The 16,296-nt window shown below is 54.0% G+C and overlaps 1 protein-coding gene across 1 annotated transcript; it reads right to left on the bottom strand.

The window, feature by feature from the left end:
- Positions 1–4,688: 4,688 nt before the first annotated feature.
- On the bottom strand, positions 4,689–13,507 carry KRT78 (keratin 78). The gene is made up of 9 exons (XM_004774673.3): positions 12,007–13,507; positions 11,382–11,596; positions 10,353–10,413; positions 9,778–9,873; positions 8,556–8,720; positions 8,040–8,165; positions 5,474–5,694; positions 5,205–5,239; positions 4,689–5,123 (listed from the first exon to the last, which is right to left on the bottom strand). Exons 1-9 carry the CDS (start codon positions 12,373–12,375, stop codon positions 4,858–4,860), a joined length of 1,554 nt encoding a protein of 517 aa, XP_004774730.1. The 5' UTR covers positions 12,376–13,507; the 3' UTR covers positions 4,689–4,857.
- Between the last annotated feature and the right edge of the window lie 2,789 nt (positions 13,508–16,296).

Genomic DNA, 16,296 nt, shown 5'->3' with positions numbered 1-16,296 from the left:
CAGCCCACGGCCTCATCGCCGCCCGACAGGTCCAGGGTGGGGGACACAGGTGACAGAATGGGCTGGGGGCAGTCTGTTCTTCCATCATCCACTGCCAGATTGTCTGCGGGGCAGAGACCCCATGCCAAGCAAAGTGAGTATAAGGACAGGAAGAGGGTGTCGGCCCAACCATGGGGCTGGACCACTAGAGGAGGAAGTGGAAAGGCCTGGGCACCTCAGGCTTTGCCCCGAGGCCAGGGAGATGCATGGGGCGAAGCACGTTTTGCTGAGGGACTGAAGAGAAAGAGAGCACTTAGACTGTCACCTGAACCGCCCCCCACAAGCCCTCTGTCCCACAGTAGACACCCCTAGAAGGGCCCAGCCACTCTGGAGGAGGTGGGTGGAGGACACATCCCATTCTGATTAGATATAAGTATAGGTCTAAGAAGAATGTGTTCAACAAAGACCCCAAGAGCCCCAGGGAGCACCCCAACATTCCCATCTTCCCAGTCCCCAAGGAGCCTGGTGCTTGGTTCATAAGGGCCAGGAGCTCCTCAATCACCTCACACAGTCCCCTCTGTGCCCCCACCTCTGACCTCAGGCTCCTGGGACCCACACAGCCCCAAAGGAAGACATGGAGATGTCAGATGTTAATCAGATGTTAGGACTGAGGGAGTGTTGCAGTCATGACTTTGGAGATTGGCCTTCCTTGCTCACTCGAGCTTTCAGCTGGAAAACTGGAGAATGGGCCCAGAGAGGTGAAAGACTCACACATGGGAAGGAGCAGCAACAGCACTTGTCACATTCCTTCCGCGTCGGCCAGAGCCCAAGCGGGAACTCTGGCCACTTGTGGCCCCAGGGTCCTGAAGGAGAGGACAGTGGCCCACTCCCAAGGTCTGAGGAAGGCAGGTGGAGAGCAAACCCCCTCTGGGCATAGAAGAGGCTGCAGGACTCTTTTCCAGGGCCACTATGAGAGACTGTAAGTGGCTCCCAGTTGCTACAGAAGTCGAACCTAACGCCCATGAGGAATGGGGTGAGGGGCACTCACAGAATTAGTCCCTTAATGCCCAAGAGCAGATCCTCCCTTCTGCTGGGAGCTGGGATACAAGGTATTGGGGCAAGCCAGGCTGGGAGGTGTATCCCCACAGAACTGTGTGTCCTTGGGCTGTTCGCAACCTCTCTGGGCCTCCTCTGCCTTTATGAAAGGGGAAGTCCTTTCAAAAAATATTGGCCTGCGATCCCAGGACAGAGCTGGGACTAAGCGTCACTTCCCACTGACCTTTGTCTCCTGTCCCTGAGGCTGTGATCGCTTTCTCAGCCTCCCTTATCGCTCCCTGCTGGTGTGTGGGAAGGGGAGACAGTCGGGAGTGGGACTTCTGGGGAAGAGAGTGATGTCAGCCCTCTGAGTCAGGGCGGCCAGGGAGGTGGGAATAGAGTCGGCTCCACACATTCCACAGCCCCACATGTTGACCTGGCACTCTCTGCCAGGCTTTGTGGGCAAGCTGGTGACAGACAGTGGCACAGATTGCCAGGGCTCACTCTGGGAGTTCCTTCTTGGAAACAGGCTCCCTCGCAGCCAGGCAGGGGCTCCGGGGTCCCAGCCCAGACAAAGCAGGGGTGGGAGGAGACACAGTGCCTCCTCGGGCCCTCTCTGCTTTCAGGCAGGACACCCAAGTTCAGACCTTCTTTCTGTGGCTAAAGAGGAGCAGCTTCCTCCCCTCCACTGCTGCTTCAACCAAGGGCTTCTGTGTCTGGAGAATTTCACCTGCCTAGCCCCCCACCCCCAGTCCCCCCACGGTAGGACACAAGCACCGAGGGGATATCAGGCTGTGTGGGAGGGACAAGGCAAGACGACTAATGGTGACTGCAGAGCCCCCAACAGCACCCACCTGAGGTCAGGCTGGATACGGGGTCATAGCAAAGATAAGGGGTGAAGACAAGAGTTGCTGCCCTTGGGCACCCTCCTACAGGGGTAGGACTTCCTAAGCCAACTGTGATGACTATTACAGTCAGTCTTTACTCAACACTCATGACAGGGCCGACACGTTCGGTGCGGGAATGCATCTCACGTCCACGCTGGTTGAGCTCCGTCTGCCTCCTTCCCACCCCAGATCAGTCACCCTCCTCCTAGACCCCTGTAGGCTGCTCCCTTGCTTTCTGGCTTCACTGGTCTGCCAAGGCTGGGGCGGGGGGGGGGGGCAGCGACAGGAGATCTGGGAGGGTAGAAGGAAGGGCAGGCATTTCTCCCTGGCTTCCTCCCTGCGGTCCTCCATGATTACAGCTTCTTCCATCTGTCACTCACTTCTTCATCTTGTCTTTCAGCTCTACACAGGTGACCTCCTCATCCTGGTTCTCCCTGTTTCCACGGGAAGGCCCACGTCCTGGAAAACAGCTCAGCCCTGGACAAACCGAGTTTGGCCCCTCCAGCTCTGCCGACCTCAGGGCCCCTCCATCCTTTCTGCATTCCCTCAGCCACGCCCACACCTCCATAGGAGCTCCTGGCATGAAAGCCCATCTAAGTGAACTTTCTTGGGTGAATTTTGTCTCTTGCTGGGATCCTGAATGGCAGCATGCCCACACAGCCCTGTGAGGTCAGCATTATTATCTCTCCTCACAGATGAGAACACTGGAGGGGTTACATAGCTTGGTCAAAGTCACACTATTGGTAAGTGGCAGAGCTGGGATACAAGCCCAGGAATCCTGGTTCCTGGGCCATAGGCTTTCCAGTTCATGTCTCCCTTACAGAAAGCTAAAAAGTCTCCTTCTCAGATACTTCTGGTGGAGAGATCCTTGAGTCTGAGAAAAAGGCTAACCTCCACTTAAAGCTGATTGCAGGGTGGACATGAGGGAGGGATGACATAAACTCCTGTGGCCTAGACCATGGAGTTTGGAGTTGAGCCACATAGGAGGGAGAAGACGGGAAGAACAAGTGCAGGAGCTGATGGGTAGCTGGGGTAGGGGTGGGGTGGAGAAAGTGACCCTCTTCACCCACCTAGCAACTGGCCCTGATGCCCATGCTCCTGGCTTCCAAAGAGCTTCCTGCAGAAGAGGGAAGAAGTTTCCAGCCTCATGTTCAGACAGGCCCAGTGATGGGGTGAGAGCCAAGAGGTAAGGGGTGGGCAGAATTCCAGCCCCAAGAGCTCATCAAACTTCCCCCCTGCATCAGCTGAGCCACTGATCCCCATCCTGGGTGCAGGAGACCAACCTGCCCATTGGTCCCAGACTAATAGGAAAGCTGGATCCCAGACCAGAACCAGACAAGGACAACAACAGGTGTAGCCAGACTGTGCCAGGGAGAGAAAGGACCTGGCACATTCAGACTTGGGGAATTAGGGAAGGTTTCCAGGAGGAGAAAAATCTGGTGCACATGTGAGAAGAAGGAGGAACAGGAATGAGCGGTTATCTTCAGCCTGGAGTACAGTTATTTTACCAGGGAACAAGCTGGAAGAGCTACTGAAACATCAGTGAGATGGAGGAAATGGAAGACATCCAGGGAGCAGAGTGGAGGCCTGGAAGAAGCCCTCTGACGACCTGATTGTGATCAGGGGTGAGATGCCCATTGGCTATTCCTAAACAGTAATAGACATTCCACAAATTGCCTTCGGGGAGGAGTGGGCTGGGCAGCAACACTGCTTCTCTTTTGCTGGGTGAGATGCAAGCCTGATGCAGAGCTGAATTGTCAGAAGGAGTGGCAGAGAAGCTGCACAGTGCCACAGGGAACCTTCATCTCTGCCCTCCAGCCTCCCCTCTAAACGCCCTTGGAACCTGCATTTAAAACTATTGCTTAGCATCAGTGATGACTTATTAACCTGCTTGGGGGCACCCCTGTCCAGGAGAGGGGCCAGGTTAAAGCTCAGAGAGGAGGGGAGGCTGACATGACAAGACCCAGCTTGCTACCCCGGATGTGGGTGGAGCCAGCACACCACTGGGAAGGGACCGGAAGAAGGGACAGGACACAAAGAAACCACCCCTGAGACATCCCCATCCCCCAACACAGGCTGTCTGAATGAGCCACAGAAGGCTGGCCTCTGGCACTGGTAACCACGAACTACAAAAGGAGGATCTGGATCTCATGGGTAGGAGGCATTATGCTAGAGAACCCGCAGACTGAAGGGATGGGAGAGACTGAACCCAGGGGCATCTTTCCTACCTCCAAGTCCACCAGAGCTCAGGGTTGTGAGTTTGAGCCCCATACTGGGCGTGGAGCTTACTCTTTTAAAAAGAGAGACACTGACCCCATTGGGAGGGCAGGATGGGGTTGATCTTGCTTGCCAGCGTAACCCAGCCCTGGCACCATGCCTCGAGAATGCTTTGCACTCAATCAAATTTGTGGGAGGGAAACAATGGGAGAGAGGAGAGAGAAAGGAAGACACCCCCACTCAGGGAGAAATGGGTGCTGCTTCATTTCACAGAAGAACTAGAAAGATGAAGGTCCAGGGGCAGGTGAGGAGGATGAGGGTGGTGACCCTTGGTTCTGGCCCCCAGGCTCTGATCACTGGATGTCTGGCCTCTCCCCTCCCCCACTAAGGACAATACTTGGCTGGCCAAGCCCACCAGAGGTTTCCCAGCTCCACCTGAGAGCTGCGGTGAGGAGAGGATGAGGCTGGTTGGCTGGAAGATAGGGCGTGGTGGATCTGGGCCTGGGGCAGACAGCAGGCAAATGAAACGCAAACCCCTATGCGGAGCAGACCAGACCGGGCACACACTCAGAACAGCAGGCAAACATGGTTTTATTGACTTTTGCAGAGTCCCCTGTGGGCTGCCTCAGGCTGTGGGCAGTGGACACAGAGCTGGCTGTGCAGGGAGGTGGGTGGTGGAGGTGGGAGCAGTGCTGAGAGGGCTCAGGAAGGCACAAGGAACAAGTGGCTGCAAGGTCACTTAGTAAGTGACAGATGTCTTCAGACTTGACTCCACTGTCTTCTTCAGGATGGTGTGGCCGCCGGAGCTAGAGCCAGAGCTAGAGCATGATACAGAGCAGGAGCCGCAAACAGGACCCTGCCCAGAGCCCAGGATGACATTGGAGCCTCCGGTCACGATGCTGGAGCAGCTGGACCCAAAGCTGCCTTTCCCGTCTGCAAGTCCACAAGTGGCCCCCAGGCCACTGCCCGCTCCTCCAGACACAACGATGCTGCCTCCGCCCACAGCTGCCAAGAAATGTACCATGGTCACAGCATGGTCCTTGGTTCCCCATGGGGACCACTCTCCCCAAGCACCCTGATACTCACAGATAGTGACCTGGCTGGTGCACCTCCCAGACATTCTGGCAGAGAAAGAAGAGGAAATGCTCAGAAAGGCTGCAAAGAGTATGCCCCCAGGTATTTGAGCCTCTCAGCAGATCAAATCCACAGTCCCAAGTTTAAAGCCTTCCTAGCAGGATAGGTTGCCCTCGGTGTCTCAGAATGCTAGGAAGTCTCAGAATCCCCTTCAGCAAGGAGAGCACTTCAGTGGTGGTCCATCTTCTGCTCCCATTTCTCCCATGTTCCCAGGTCCCCACCTGCTCTCCTCAACCTCCAGCAGCCTGCGGTAGGTGGCGATCTCCACGTCCAGGGCCAGCTTCGTACTCATGAGCTCCTGGTAGTCGCGCAGCATCCGGGCCAGGTCCTGCTTGGCTGCTCTCAGGGCGGCCTCCAGCTCGTCCAGTTTGGACTGAGCATCCTTGAGGGCCAGCTCCCCACGCTGCTCGGCATCGGCAATAGTGGCCTGCAGGTCGGCATTCTGTAAGGGGAGTAGAGATGAGACAGAAGGTGGCTCCAAGTCCAGCACAGCCTCCCAAGGAACCTACTGTGGCTAGAGCTTAAAGCCCAGGGTAGACCACAATCTTTTGAGCTCAAAATTATCCACGGCCATCCCCCTTCCCCCAGTTCCTCACATTCTAAGGGAAAGCATTGCCTCTTCTGTTTCCTTAACTCCTGAAGTGGGTTGAGTAGTGTCCCCAAAAATGTCATGTCCACCTAGAACTTCAGACTGTGAACCTATTTGGAAATAGGGTCTTCGCAGATGTAAGATCTCAAGATGACTATCATACTGTATATAGAATGAGCCTTAAATTCCATGAGTAGTGTCCCTAGAAAAGATGACAGAACACAGAGACAGATACAGAGTGATGATGTCATGTGACCATGGAGGCAGGGATGGAGTGATGCAGCCAAAAAACAAGGAATGTCAAGGATTCTCAGGCTACCAGAGGCTAGGTAAGGCAAGGAAGGATTTCCCTGCTTCCCCCGCCCAACCCCCACTCCTTCAGAGGGCGTACACCTGCCAACACCTGATTCCATAGGTCTGGCCTCCAGAACACGTGGTCTGGTGTGTCAAGCCTCCAAGTCTGTGGTGCTGTGTTGCAGCAGCCCCAGAAACCCATCCCTTAGCCCATTCCTTAAGGCACTTTCTCTCTTCCTGGACCCTTAATGTTCTTCCAGCCCCAATGCAGGGAGCATTATCGACAAGCACCATCTTGAGGGTTGCCAAGGTCCTTGTTCATTTTAGAACAACCTCACTTCAAAAACTTTGTCCTATTATCAAAGCATATGGAACCATATGCCTCAGTATGGGGTTTGAGAAACACCCTCTCTGCGCTTATCTCTCTGATCTGATAGAAAACTCGCGGAAGGAGAGCAAGAGCAACATCCCCATCTACCTGGCCATCCAGCTGACTGATCCTTAGGATCAGGAAATAAGGCATTCCCTAAGGGCTCTCATTATTCTATTCCCATTCTAGTCTCATTATTCTGTTCTCTTCTATACATAAGCGCCCTGTGGATGTGGAATATTGGCTCTCTTCTCCAGATGAAGAAACAGAGATTCAGAAAGGTAGTGAGGGGCAGAGCTGCGTCCCTAAACCAACAGCAGGTCCACTGCTCCCAGCCTGCAGGGCTCTGCCAGGACCTGGCACAAAGGAGACTAGTCCATCATGTTTGTGCAGGAAAAGGAAGAGTAAGGGGGGTATTGCATTCCCAAGAGGGATTCTCGCAAGAAAGCTACCTTGCGGCAGCTCCCAGCTATGGGGACGTGGTAGCCCTCCTAAGTACAGGCAGCTGGGCTGAGACTGCATGCTCCCAACTGGGTGAACTGAGCTCAGAAAGTAGGTTTCTGGGCTACCCTTAGAGATTGAGTCCCTTAGTCTGACAACGGCCCAGGAATCTATCTGCATTTTAACAGACACCCCGGGGAATTCCAAAGTAAGGAATGCAAATTTATGGGCAAAAACACTGTGGCAGCCAACTGAATAATGGGACCGGGTCACCTTCATCTCGGTCCTACATCACATTCCAAAGGAAAACAGGTGGGGATGGGTGGAGACTGAGTCTGGTCTTCGAATGACCTGAGCTTCGAGAGTTTCCTGGGAGGATCCTGCCTGGGAGCGGACGGGCCATGTGCATGCGCCCTGGGAGTCAAGCTGAAATGCTTGAAGAAACCGCCCGATCCCAAAACCGATTTTTTGGGTTTGGGGCAAGTGAGTGCAAAGAGACTTGAAAGCTAAAAAGTCTGCAGTCCTTCACATCTAGACATGAGGGCTCCAGGATGAGCAAGGAAGCCCGTCCCTGCTCTTGCCATATTCTCCTTCCTCCTCTCCCCACCCTAGCCCACACAGGCCCCAACAACATCACCTCCAACCCGTGCAAAGATCTGCCTAAGGAGCGCTCACTCCCCCTACCAGTCTCACCTGCACCCTGTCCTGGCTCTCACCCTCCCCAACACGAGACCCAGAAAGTCAGCCCCTGACCCTAGAGTGTCTTCTGAGCTGGAGGAGTAAAAGTAAGGAAAGACAAGAAAATAAGTCAAAAATATGGATCGACCCTCTCCCCCAAGGAGCCAAAAGCAAGATGTATGTCTGTCTATGGAAGACAGGTGAGCAGAGCCCCCTGGAGTTGTTCAAGGCAGAATGCACACAGGCTTGAAGTCGTAGGATGGAAGCCAAATTTCTCCAAAGTGGGCTTGAGCCTCTCTCCACCCGAAGTATCCAAAGCTCCAGATAGTTACCAACTCCACACATCAAGCCAGCAGTGACCCTGACACAAAAGTAGTCCAAAGCAAGGTGTCCTGGGGAGCTCCGGGAGCCTTACCTGCTTCTTGAGGTTCTCGATCTGACTTTGCAGCCTCTGACTCGCCTGCTGCAGCTGAGAGATCTGGACTTTGGTTTCCTTCATGCTGTCCCCATGAAGCCGGGCAGATGCCTGAAGCTCCTGGTACTGATGGGGACAGAGATGACACCACGCGTTAAGAGGACCCTCACCTCTGACCCCAGGACCATGAGAAACACCATGTCCCCAGCTCTGTGCCTCTCCAAGCCCTCACTCAGAATGCAGGTTAAATGCTGAAGCAGGGGTACAGTGGGATGAGCTTGCAACAGTCCAGGCTGGTCTCGCACGGTTTCCCTGCACTGTCCCCCTACTAGAGATGGGAAGTGGGCCATGCCACCCAGCCCCGGAGCTCTGGTCCCCCAAGAGGACCGAGTTGGACAACCATTGGGATGGTTGTGGGACCAAGTTGGACAACCACATCTGGGATGTGGGCAGGGAGACCCAGCCTTTTCCTGCCCAGTGCTTACCCCCACCATCCTTCCCACCCAGCTCCGGCACCTTGGTCTGGTACAGCATCTCCACCTCAGCTTTGCTGCTCTGGGCAATCTCCTCGTACCGGGCGCGGACCTCCGCAATGATGTCACTGAAGTCCAAGCCTCGGTTGTTGTCCATGGACAGCACCACAGACATGTCACTGGCCTGGGTCTGGAGCTGGCCCAGTTCCTGCAAGAAAGACTGACTCAGTGTCCACCTACCTCCACTCCCTTTCCCCCGAAGCCCCAGGCAGTAGGGCAGGGTGCCTGACTTCCTGCCCATGAACTCCATCAGGGGGCAGCCCTCATCCCACTGGGTGTTTGGACATGTCCTGTCCCCTATTGTCTCCTCATATGAAAATGAGGGTTATAGGAGGTGGTGTCTAATGCCATTGCAGTTTGGACATTAAAAGTAAATGTCCTGGGCGCCTGGGTGGCTCAGTGGGTTAAGCCGCTGCCTTCGGCTCAGGTCATGATCTCAGGGTCCTGGGATCGAGTCCCGCATCGGGCTCTCTGCTCAGCAAGGAGCCTGCTTCCCTCTCTCTCTCTCTCTCTGCCTGCCTCTCCATCTACTTGTGATTTCTCTCTGTCAATAAATAAATAAAATCTTTAAAAAAAAAAAAAAAAAAGTAAATGTCCTGCAAGCTGGAAATCACCCGGTCCCCATCATTCCTCTGACTGCTTGTCACCGCCCCTCCCTCTCCTCCTTCTACTCTGAGCCCCATGGCCTCCTTGCTTCCACAAGGATACGAACTCACCACCAACTCACCATTGGGGGCCCCTCCCTCTGCCCGGAATCTCTGGTTCTACCTGCCTGATTAACTTCCTCACTTCCTTCCAATTTTTACTCAAGCTTTATCTTCTAAATAAAGGCCACTCTGACCACCCTATTTGAAATTACCACCTGCCCTACCTCCCCCCACATTCCTAAGCCTCCTGTCCCTGTTTTCCATAGCATTGATCACCTTCTGACATATTATAAAATTTACTCCTTTACTAGGTCTATAATTGACCGTCCCTCTCCCAACAGAAAGCAAGCATCATGATTTTTGTCTGGTTATTCACTAGTGTATCTCCAATACCTACCAATGCACATGGTACATTCTCAGTATTTGTTTGTCAAATGACAGAACGACTGGAATTAAGTCACCCTAACCAGGTGTCGCCTCCTGGCCACTCCACTATAGCCAGGAAGCCTGCTTGCCCTGCCCCACCCCCACTCCTGCCAACCCTTGGTAGATCCTCACTTCTTCATTGAGTTGCCTCAAGAAGCAGAGGTACTCTCGAAGAGATGCCAGCTTGCCTTCCAGCTCCATCTTGCTCAGGAAAACTCCATCCACATCCTGGGGACAGGAAGACAAAAACCGTGTCCTCCCACCTCCTGTTTGTGGCTCCCACTCTGGCTCAGGAGTTCTGTTTGCACACTGCCCAGTGCTCACCCACGGCTGTCCCCAGAGACCCATTCATTCCTCCTCCAGCCCCCCTCACCCTGCTCTCCCTTTTGCCTGACACTGACACACACCGCCTTCAGGAAGCCTTCCCTGATTACTCTCAACCAGTTCTGCATCTTCCACTCCCTCCCCAGCTTCTCCCATAGTGACTCCCAGAGCTCATCCTGTGGTCCTTCCATCAGATCTTATTCTGGGGCCCCTGTGTCTACTTAGGTGTCCCATTTCCCTGGGGGCCCTCTGGAGGCGATGTGAGATCGTGTGCTGCATTAGGATCCTGACCTGCCTTAGGATCTCCAGTCCCAGCCCAGGACTGGGCTTTGTGCATGGTGGGGGCTCAGGGTCCCAGTGAAGCAGCTAACTCCTACCCTCACCTTTTTTAGGACCACAAAGTCATTCTCAGCCGTGGCATGCTTGCGGGACTCTTCCTCATACCTGTCAAATAAGTACAGAAGGATGCTGCCTGAGGCGGCGAGATCAGAGCCCATGGCCCTCCTCTGAGCACAGTCTCCCTGAAAGAGCACCCCTTGCCCCTAGACGCTCCCAAGCAGGACACATAACCAGCCCAACCCTCTGCCCTTCCCATCAGGAAGTCATTGCCACGTCCTGGCTACATCCATCTCCACTCCTTCATCTCAGGCTCACTTAGCCACATGAGGCCACTTGCCATCACGTCTATCAGGCACATTCCAACACATTTTCACACTCTCTGCTCACAATCATCAAGTAAAGCAGGCATTTTGGCTTTTGTCAGAGAGATTCATGGTTTGCCCAAGTCATCAATAATTAGGTCACCCAAGCAGATCTAAAACCAAGTCTCCTGGCCTCTTTCCATGACACGCTCCACCTCCCATGCCATCTTACAGATGGGAAACTGAGGTTGGCAAAGACAAAAGGCCGCCCAGCTACCCTTGGCTCACAGTCGCCAAACCCAAGCCTCCTGTTGGTCCAGGGCTCCCTCCACACCACCAGGTGACCTAGGTGGGGAACCCGGAAACACAGCCCTGCTGTGAATCATGCCAGACACTAGGGGATGGTCCCACTAAATGGATTCCCTTCCACCACCAGGACCAGAGAACATCTGAGTCACCTCAGCCCACAGCCTGCTCAACAGGAATTTATTGAGGAAAAACCCAGGGAGGCATTGTTTAAAGAAGCCCCTCCCAGGCCTGACCCAAATCATGGCCCTCAGAGCTGGGTCTGTTGGCACTGAGGCTCTCCAGATCCGGGCATCAGGAACTGGGGGGCCTCCTTACCTACCATGGTGAGGCGTTGGGGGAGCCCTGAGAATCAGAGGGAATGGGATGCAGAAGGGAGGACCGTCCTGTGTCTCTGGGAGCTCAGCATGGGGGAAGCCCTCCAACTGCGGATCCAAGCCCTCCCAGACCCCAGGGTTTGCCTACTTGGCCTTATACTCCTCCTCCTGGTCCTGGCAGGACTTCAGCTCGGCGTCCACAGCCCTTCGCTCCCTCTGGAGCTGTTCCAGTTGCCACCGGAGCCGGGCCAGGTAGCCCTCAAAGAAAGACTCCAGGTCCGGGGGGCTGTCACTCACGCCCAGCCGCTGCAGCAGCTCCCACTTGGTCTCCAGGACCTTGTTCTGCTGCTCCAGGAAGCGCACCTGAGACCCAAGCACGAGGCTCCCTGAGGCTCCTGGGGGACTCCCTGGCCACAGGATCTGGCAAGGAAAACCTCACAGACCCTCAGTCTACCTTTCCTCTCCCTCCCAATCCAGCCTGAGCAGAGGCAGCCTTGTGCCCTCCCAGGAGACTCTGAACACATCAAAATAATGGGGATTGGCTAACGGGGGAGGGTTCACTACTGAACGACTGTTCTCTGTTCCTGAGCCCCAACCATAGAAGAGCAGGGGCTCCGCATAATCAGAGAGCCTGCAGTTAGACCAGGAAGGACTTCTTTGCTGCAGAAGCACTAAAAAAGTGGTAGCAGAGCAGACCTCCCCATTCCCAAATCCATCGAGAATGGTTCTTCTGAGGCAGGCAAGGAGAGGGGCTTACCTGAGTGGACCCTCACCTTGTCAATGAAGGAAGCAAACTGGTTGTTGAGGGTTCTGATCTCTTGGGTCTCCTGAGTCCTCACCACCTGGAACTGGGGGTCAATCTCCATCTTCAGTGGGGTCAGCAAACTTCTGTCAATGGTCACTTCCCGGATGCCCCCCGGAGGGCACAAGGAAAGCCCGGGCGCACCACGGCCCTCCCCAAACCATACCCCTGGTCCTCTCCCTGATCCCCAAGCCCTCCCACGAGAGGATCCTCTACACCCCCCAAAGGAAATGAGGCTTCTGCTGCTGAAGCTGCTCCGGCTGCCACGGCCCCCTGGAGGTGCAGAACAGGCAGAGCGAGCACCGAAGCCCCTCCGGGCCTGGCATGTTGAGCGAGACATGGTAGAGACGGAAGGTCACACAGCTACAGACAGACGGAGGATAATCCAGGTTTGTGAGTTCCTGCCCCAAGGCCTCAGCACGAGACTTTTATCCCCTCCCGTGCTTGGGCTGGGCCTTGGGGAGCAAGATGCTCTAGGCCTGACTGTGTCTGTCACTGGCTCCGGCTGACCTATTCTGACACGCCTGGAGGACAGGGGCCCAACACGTGTGGAGCCCGAGGGAGAGGAAGCCCAGACCTTGCCCTCAGAGCTCGCAGGCCAGCAGGAGATCTGGGCATGTCCCAAAGAGGAGGAAGCAGCCAGAGACCTGGACTCCAGGTGCTGGGGGTAGGGAGGGATGGCCCTGAACCACCACTGAGAGTAAGTCAAGGAAGGCTTCCCAGAGAAGGAGATGGGGGGATGGGGAAGAAGAGAGGGGGTTCAGGGGAGCACGTGAGGGCCCTTTCCATCCATGCTTTCCATGCTGGACAGAGGAGTGTGAAACTTCTCAAGAAAGAATCTACCTACGGTAACCAGAGAAGGAAGGCGCTGGGCAGCTTAGGTGAAGCCACAAGGTTAATAAAGGTGTTATTGTCGTCGTTGGTTAAAAGACACTCTGGGATTTGGAAATGAAACCAAAAAACAGGGTGTCCAAGTCCCTTCTCTTGCTCAACCCAGCAATCATCCACCAGGCACCACCCCACTCCAACCAGGCATCTCCATCCAGGATCTGGGCAAGTGGCATGTTTCCAAGCCCAGCCCGTGTCCCTGCTCCTTCCCCAGACATGCAGTGCCAGGCCCTTCCTCTCGGGTCATGCACTGCCTATGTTCGGTTACAAATCAAAGTACCAAAAACTGCCTTGAGGTTCTGGGAGCAGACACAGGAACTTTGGGATGTCCCCTGGGATAGATTCTGTCTCTGCCCCCTGGTAGTCCATGAGCCCCCCACCCAGTACAGGACCCTCAGGGAGAGGCGTGCAGCTGCCACCACTGAAACTCTCCCACTACTAGCAAGCAGGGTGGGGTAGCTCTGCTTTTTAGAAATTCCTAAAATTCCTTCTTCACATGGTGGGAGGGTTATTTCTCCCTGCCTCCCAACCTAGTTCTTAGAACCAGGAGACTGGGCCTTTACTAACGCAACACAAAGCAAGAATAAACAGGGACTCAACGTCATGAACACTCAAGAGACATGCTATGAGGAAGTTGGTCCTAACAATGCTCCCACAGGCCAGACAACGGTGAGCAAGCCTCCCCTCCCTCCGGAGGATTAGAAGCCCCTTCCTCCTTCTTCCAGCCCCACATGGCACACCCCTGAACAAAGCTAAATGACAGATGGCCTCAAGAGGAAGAAGAGGTCAGGCCTTCCACCAGAAGAATAGAAGAGATCAAGGGACTGAGGGGCCAGGTGAGGAAGAAGAAAGAAAAGATCCAAACAGGAGACCGGAGTGCACCAAGGAGACAGAAGCAGCCTGGAGTGGCCCCAGTGTCTAGAAAGAAAATCTGGGAAATGGGTTGGATCCCACTGAGGGCCCACCACCAAACCATGCCCCTGGGGATCACTTCGTAGCATCAAGGAAGCCCAGGTAACCTTCCTTCCTTCCATGCGTCTGTTTGAGAAACATTTCTGGGGACTGGACTCCATTGCTCCTCCCCCCAGTATTAAGGGTGGAGAACAGAGATCACAGGTGGGATGGCACCAAACCCACCTACCTGGAACTTCCTCATCTCTGTAGTGTTGCAGAATATTAAAGTTGGAGCAAGCTCCAAGGTCATCTGTCCAATGCCCCATTTTGCACTTAAGGACTTTGAGCCCCCATAGGGGGTTAGGCAGTGTATTGAAACTGTGCACCCCTGGGTAACCTAAGCATTGCACCAGGTGACCTCTGAGCCTGTAATCTGAGTGACTTGCTCGAGGCCACCCACCCAGCAGATCAGGCTGGAGCCAGGACCACAACCCAGATCCAACCCCTGCCCCACAGACCCACCAGCTAAGCCCTTGTTTATAACTTGTCCACTACAGTCTCCAGCTCAGGGTCTGACACACACCAAACATCAATAGATACTTGTTTTCAGAAATGAATTCTTACCCACGACAGTCAGACCCAGGGAACTTCTTAAAGTACCAGGTTCTCAAATGCTGCTATAACATGTTTCCTTGTATTAAAAATAAATAAATAAATAAGTCAGGGGCTCCTGGCTGGCTCAGTCAGTAGGGCGTGAGAATCTTGATCTCGGGGTCGAGAGAGTTTGAGCCCCATGCTGGGCAGAGAGCTTACTGGAAGAAAGAAAGAAAGGAAAGAAGGAAGGAAGGAAGGAAGAAAACGATTCTATGACATTTCAAACAAATAAATATGATGATTCTGTGGTCTTTTAAGTAAATAAGTACATAAATTAATAAATTGACTAATTTAATTAAAAAGAAATGAATGATTCATAAATAAATAATCACGCAGTGATGGAGAGAAGGCTGAAACAGTTTGGGGATTTGAATGCTAGACCCCCGCTGATGGACTGACTTGTCCGGTACACAGAGGTGCACAAAAAAACCATCTCCACTCATGCAGTGGCCAAAGTGCCGATGGCTGGAATCAGGACTTCACGTGAAAACTGGCAGTGGGAAGGCTCTGACGGGCTATGTTCAGGGCTCCCGGTTAACCATCCTCAGCCACACATCATTCTCGGCAGGCCCTGGCCACCTGCGCCCACCTTGGGGAAAGCGCTGGGCTGGCATGGCTTCTTATGGCTCCCCTGCAGCCCGTTCCCTCCCTGCCTCACTCCTTCCCGTCCTGCCTCACCCTAAATCCTCCCTCCCCCCACCAGCAGCTATGATTCCCCAACCTCTTTCCATCAAGCCTGTCCTGTCTGTGCAGTCTATTTTTGTTGTTGTTGTTGAAGATTTTATTTATTTGCTCGACAGACAGAGAGACCACAAGCAGGCAGAGAGGCAGGCAGAAAGACAGGGGAAAGAGAGAGCCCAACTGAGCAGAGAGCCCAACGCGGGGCTCCATCCCAGGACCCCGAGATCATGACCTGAGCCGAAGGCAGAGGACTAACCCACCGAGCCACCCAGGTGTCCCTGCACAGTCTCTTTTTCGACCCAAATGCCATTTACTCACATTTATTCATTATTTTTTCACCAAAATGTGATCAGACACCCACTATGTGCCGGGACCTGCGCTGAGAACCAAGAATTTAGCCTAGGGCAAGCCCAGCTGCTGCACCAAGAGAACTCAGAGTCCTGTGGAGAAAGAGACACGGAACAGGACATTAGACAAGTATTTCACTGCAATTACAACAAGGAGAGGAAAGTATAGGGCTTACCCCCTAATTTATTCTCGAACGTGCCAGGAACACTCCCACCTCGGAGCCTTTGCACGTGCTGTTCCCTCTTCCAGGAATGCTCCTCCCCAGTTACCCACAGGGCTAAAACCAAAATTGCAACCCTGGGGTCATCCCTCCTCCAACACTTTTCATCTCTTTCTCTCAGCTTAGGGCCTGCCCTGCCTAAAACAGCGTGTATTTCACTCCCTCATTTCACTCATCAGTCTTCCTGCAGGAGAATGTGAGCCCCATGAGGGCAGACATGGGGTCCCCTTGCTCCCTTGTGTATCCTCTGCGCTTAGATCTGTGCCTGGCAGGCAGGACGTGAGCAATAAGTATCTTTTGAGTGCATGAATCCCCAGTCAGTTTCATCTTGTTGGTTTCCTTCCATCTTTCAGTCTCTGGAGGTCCTTCTGACTCTAAACTCTATTCTCTGAAGTGTTAGCAAATCTCCATCCACCTTCTCCAGGTGGGAAGCATGCATGCATTAGAAAAATATGGATGTGTGTGAGTGTGTGTGTGTGTGCACGCACACGTGTATATGTGTGTGTGTATTGAACTCCTCCTGTGGGCTGAGCGCTGAGCTAAGCGATACAGGACATACACGATGGATAAGGGCCC

This window comes from Mustela putorius, unplaced genomic scaffold (genome assembly GCF_011764305.1).
Source record: "Mustela putorius furo isolate JIRA1106 unplaced genomic scaffold, ASM1176430v1.1 tig00537227_pilon_pilon_pilon, whole genome shotgun sequence".
In the NCBI taxonomy this organism is placed as follows: domain Eukaryota; kingdom Metazoa; phylum Chordata; class Mammalia; order Carnivora; family Mustelidae; genus Mustela; species Mustela putorius.
The sequence above is the reverse complement of the archived record's forward strand: the minus strand, read 5'-3'. Positions and strand labels throughout refer to the sequence as shown.

Bases quoted from the DNA above. Each gene is read 5' to 3' on its own strand.
- KRT78 (XM_004774673.3), bottom strand. From the start codon at position 12,375: ATGTCTCGCTCAACATGCCAGGCCCGGAGGGGCTTCGGTGCTCGCTCT. The intron at 5,240-5,473 runs GTGGGGACCTGG...TTTCTCTGCCAG, and splicing joins CTGGAGGTTGAGGAGAGCAG to AATGTCTGGGAGGTGCACCA. The intron at 5,124-5,204 runs GTGAGTATCAGG...ATTTCTTGGCAG, and splicing joins CACCAGCCAGGTCACTATCT to CTGTGGGCGGAGGCAGCATC.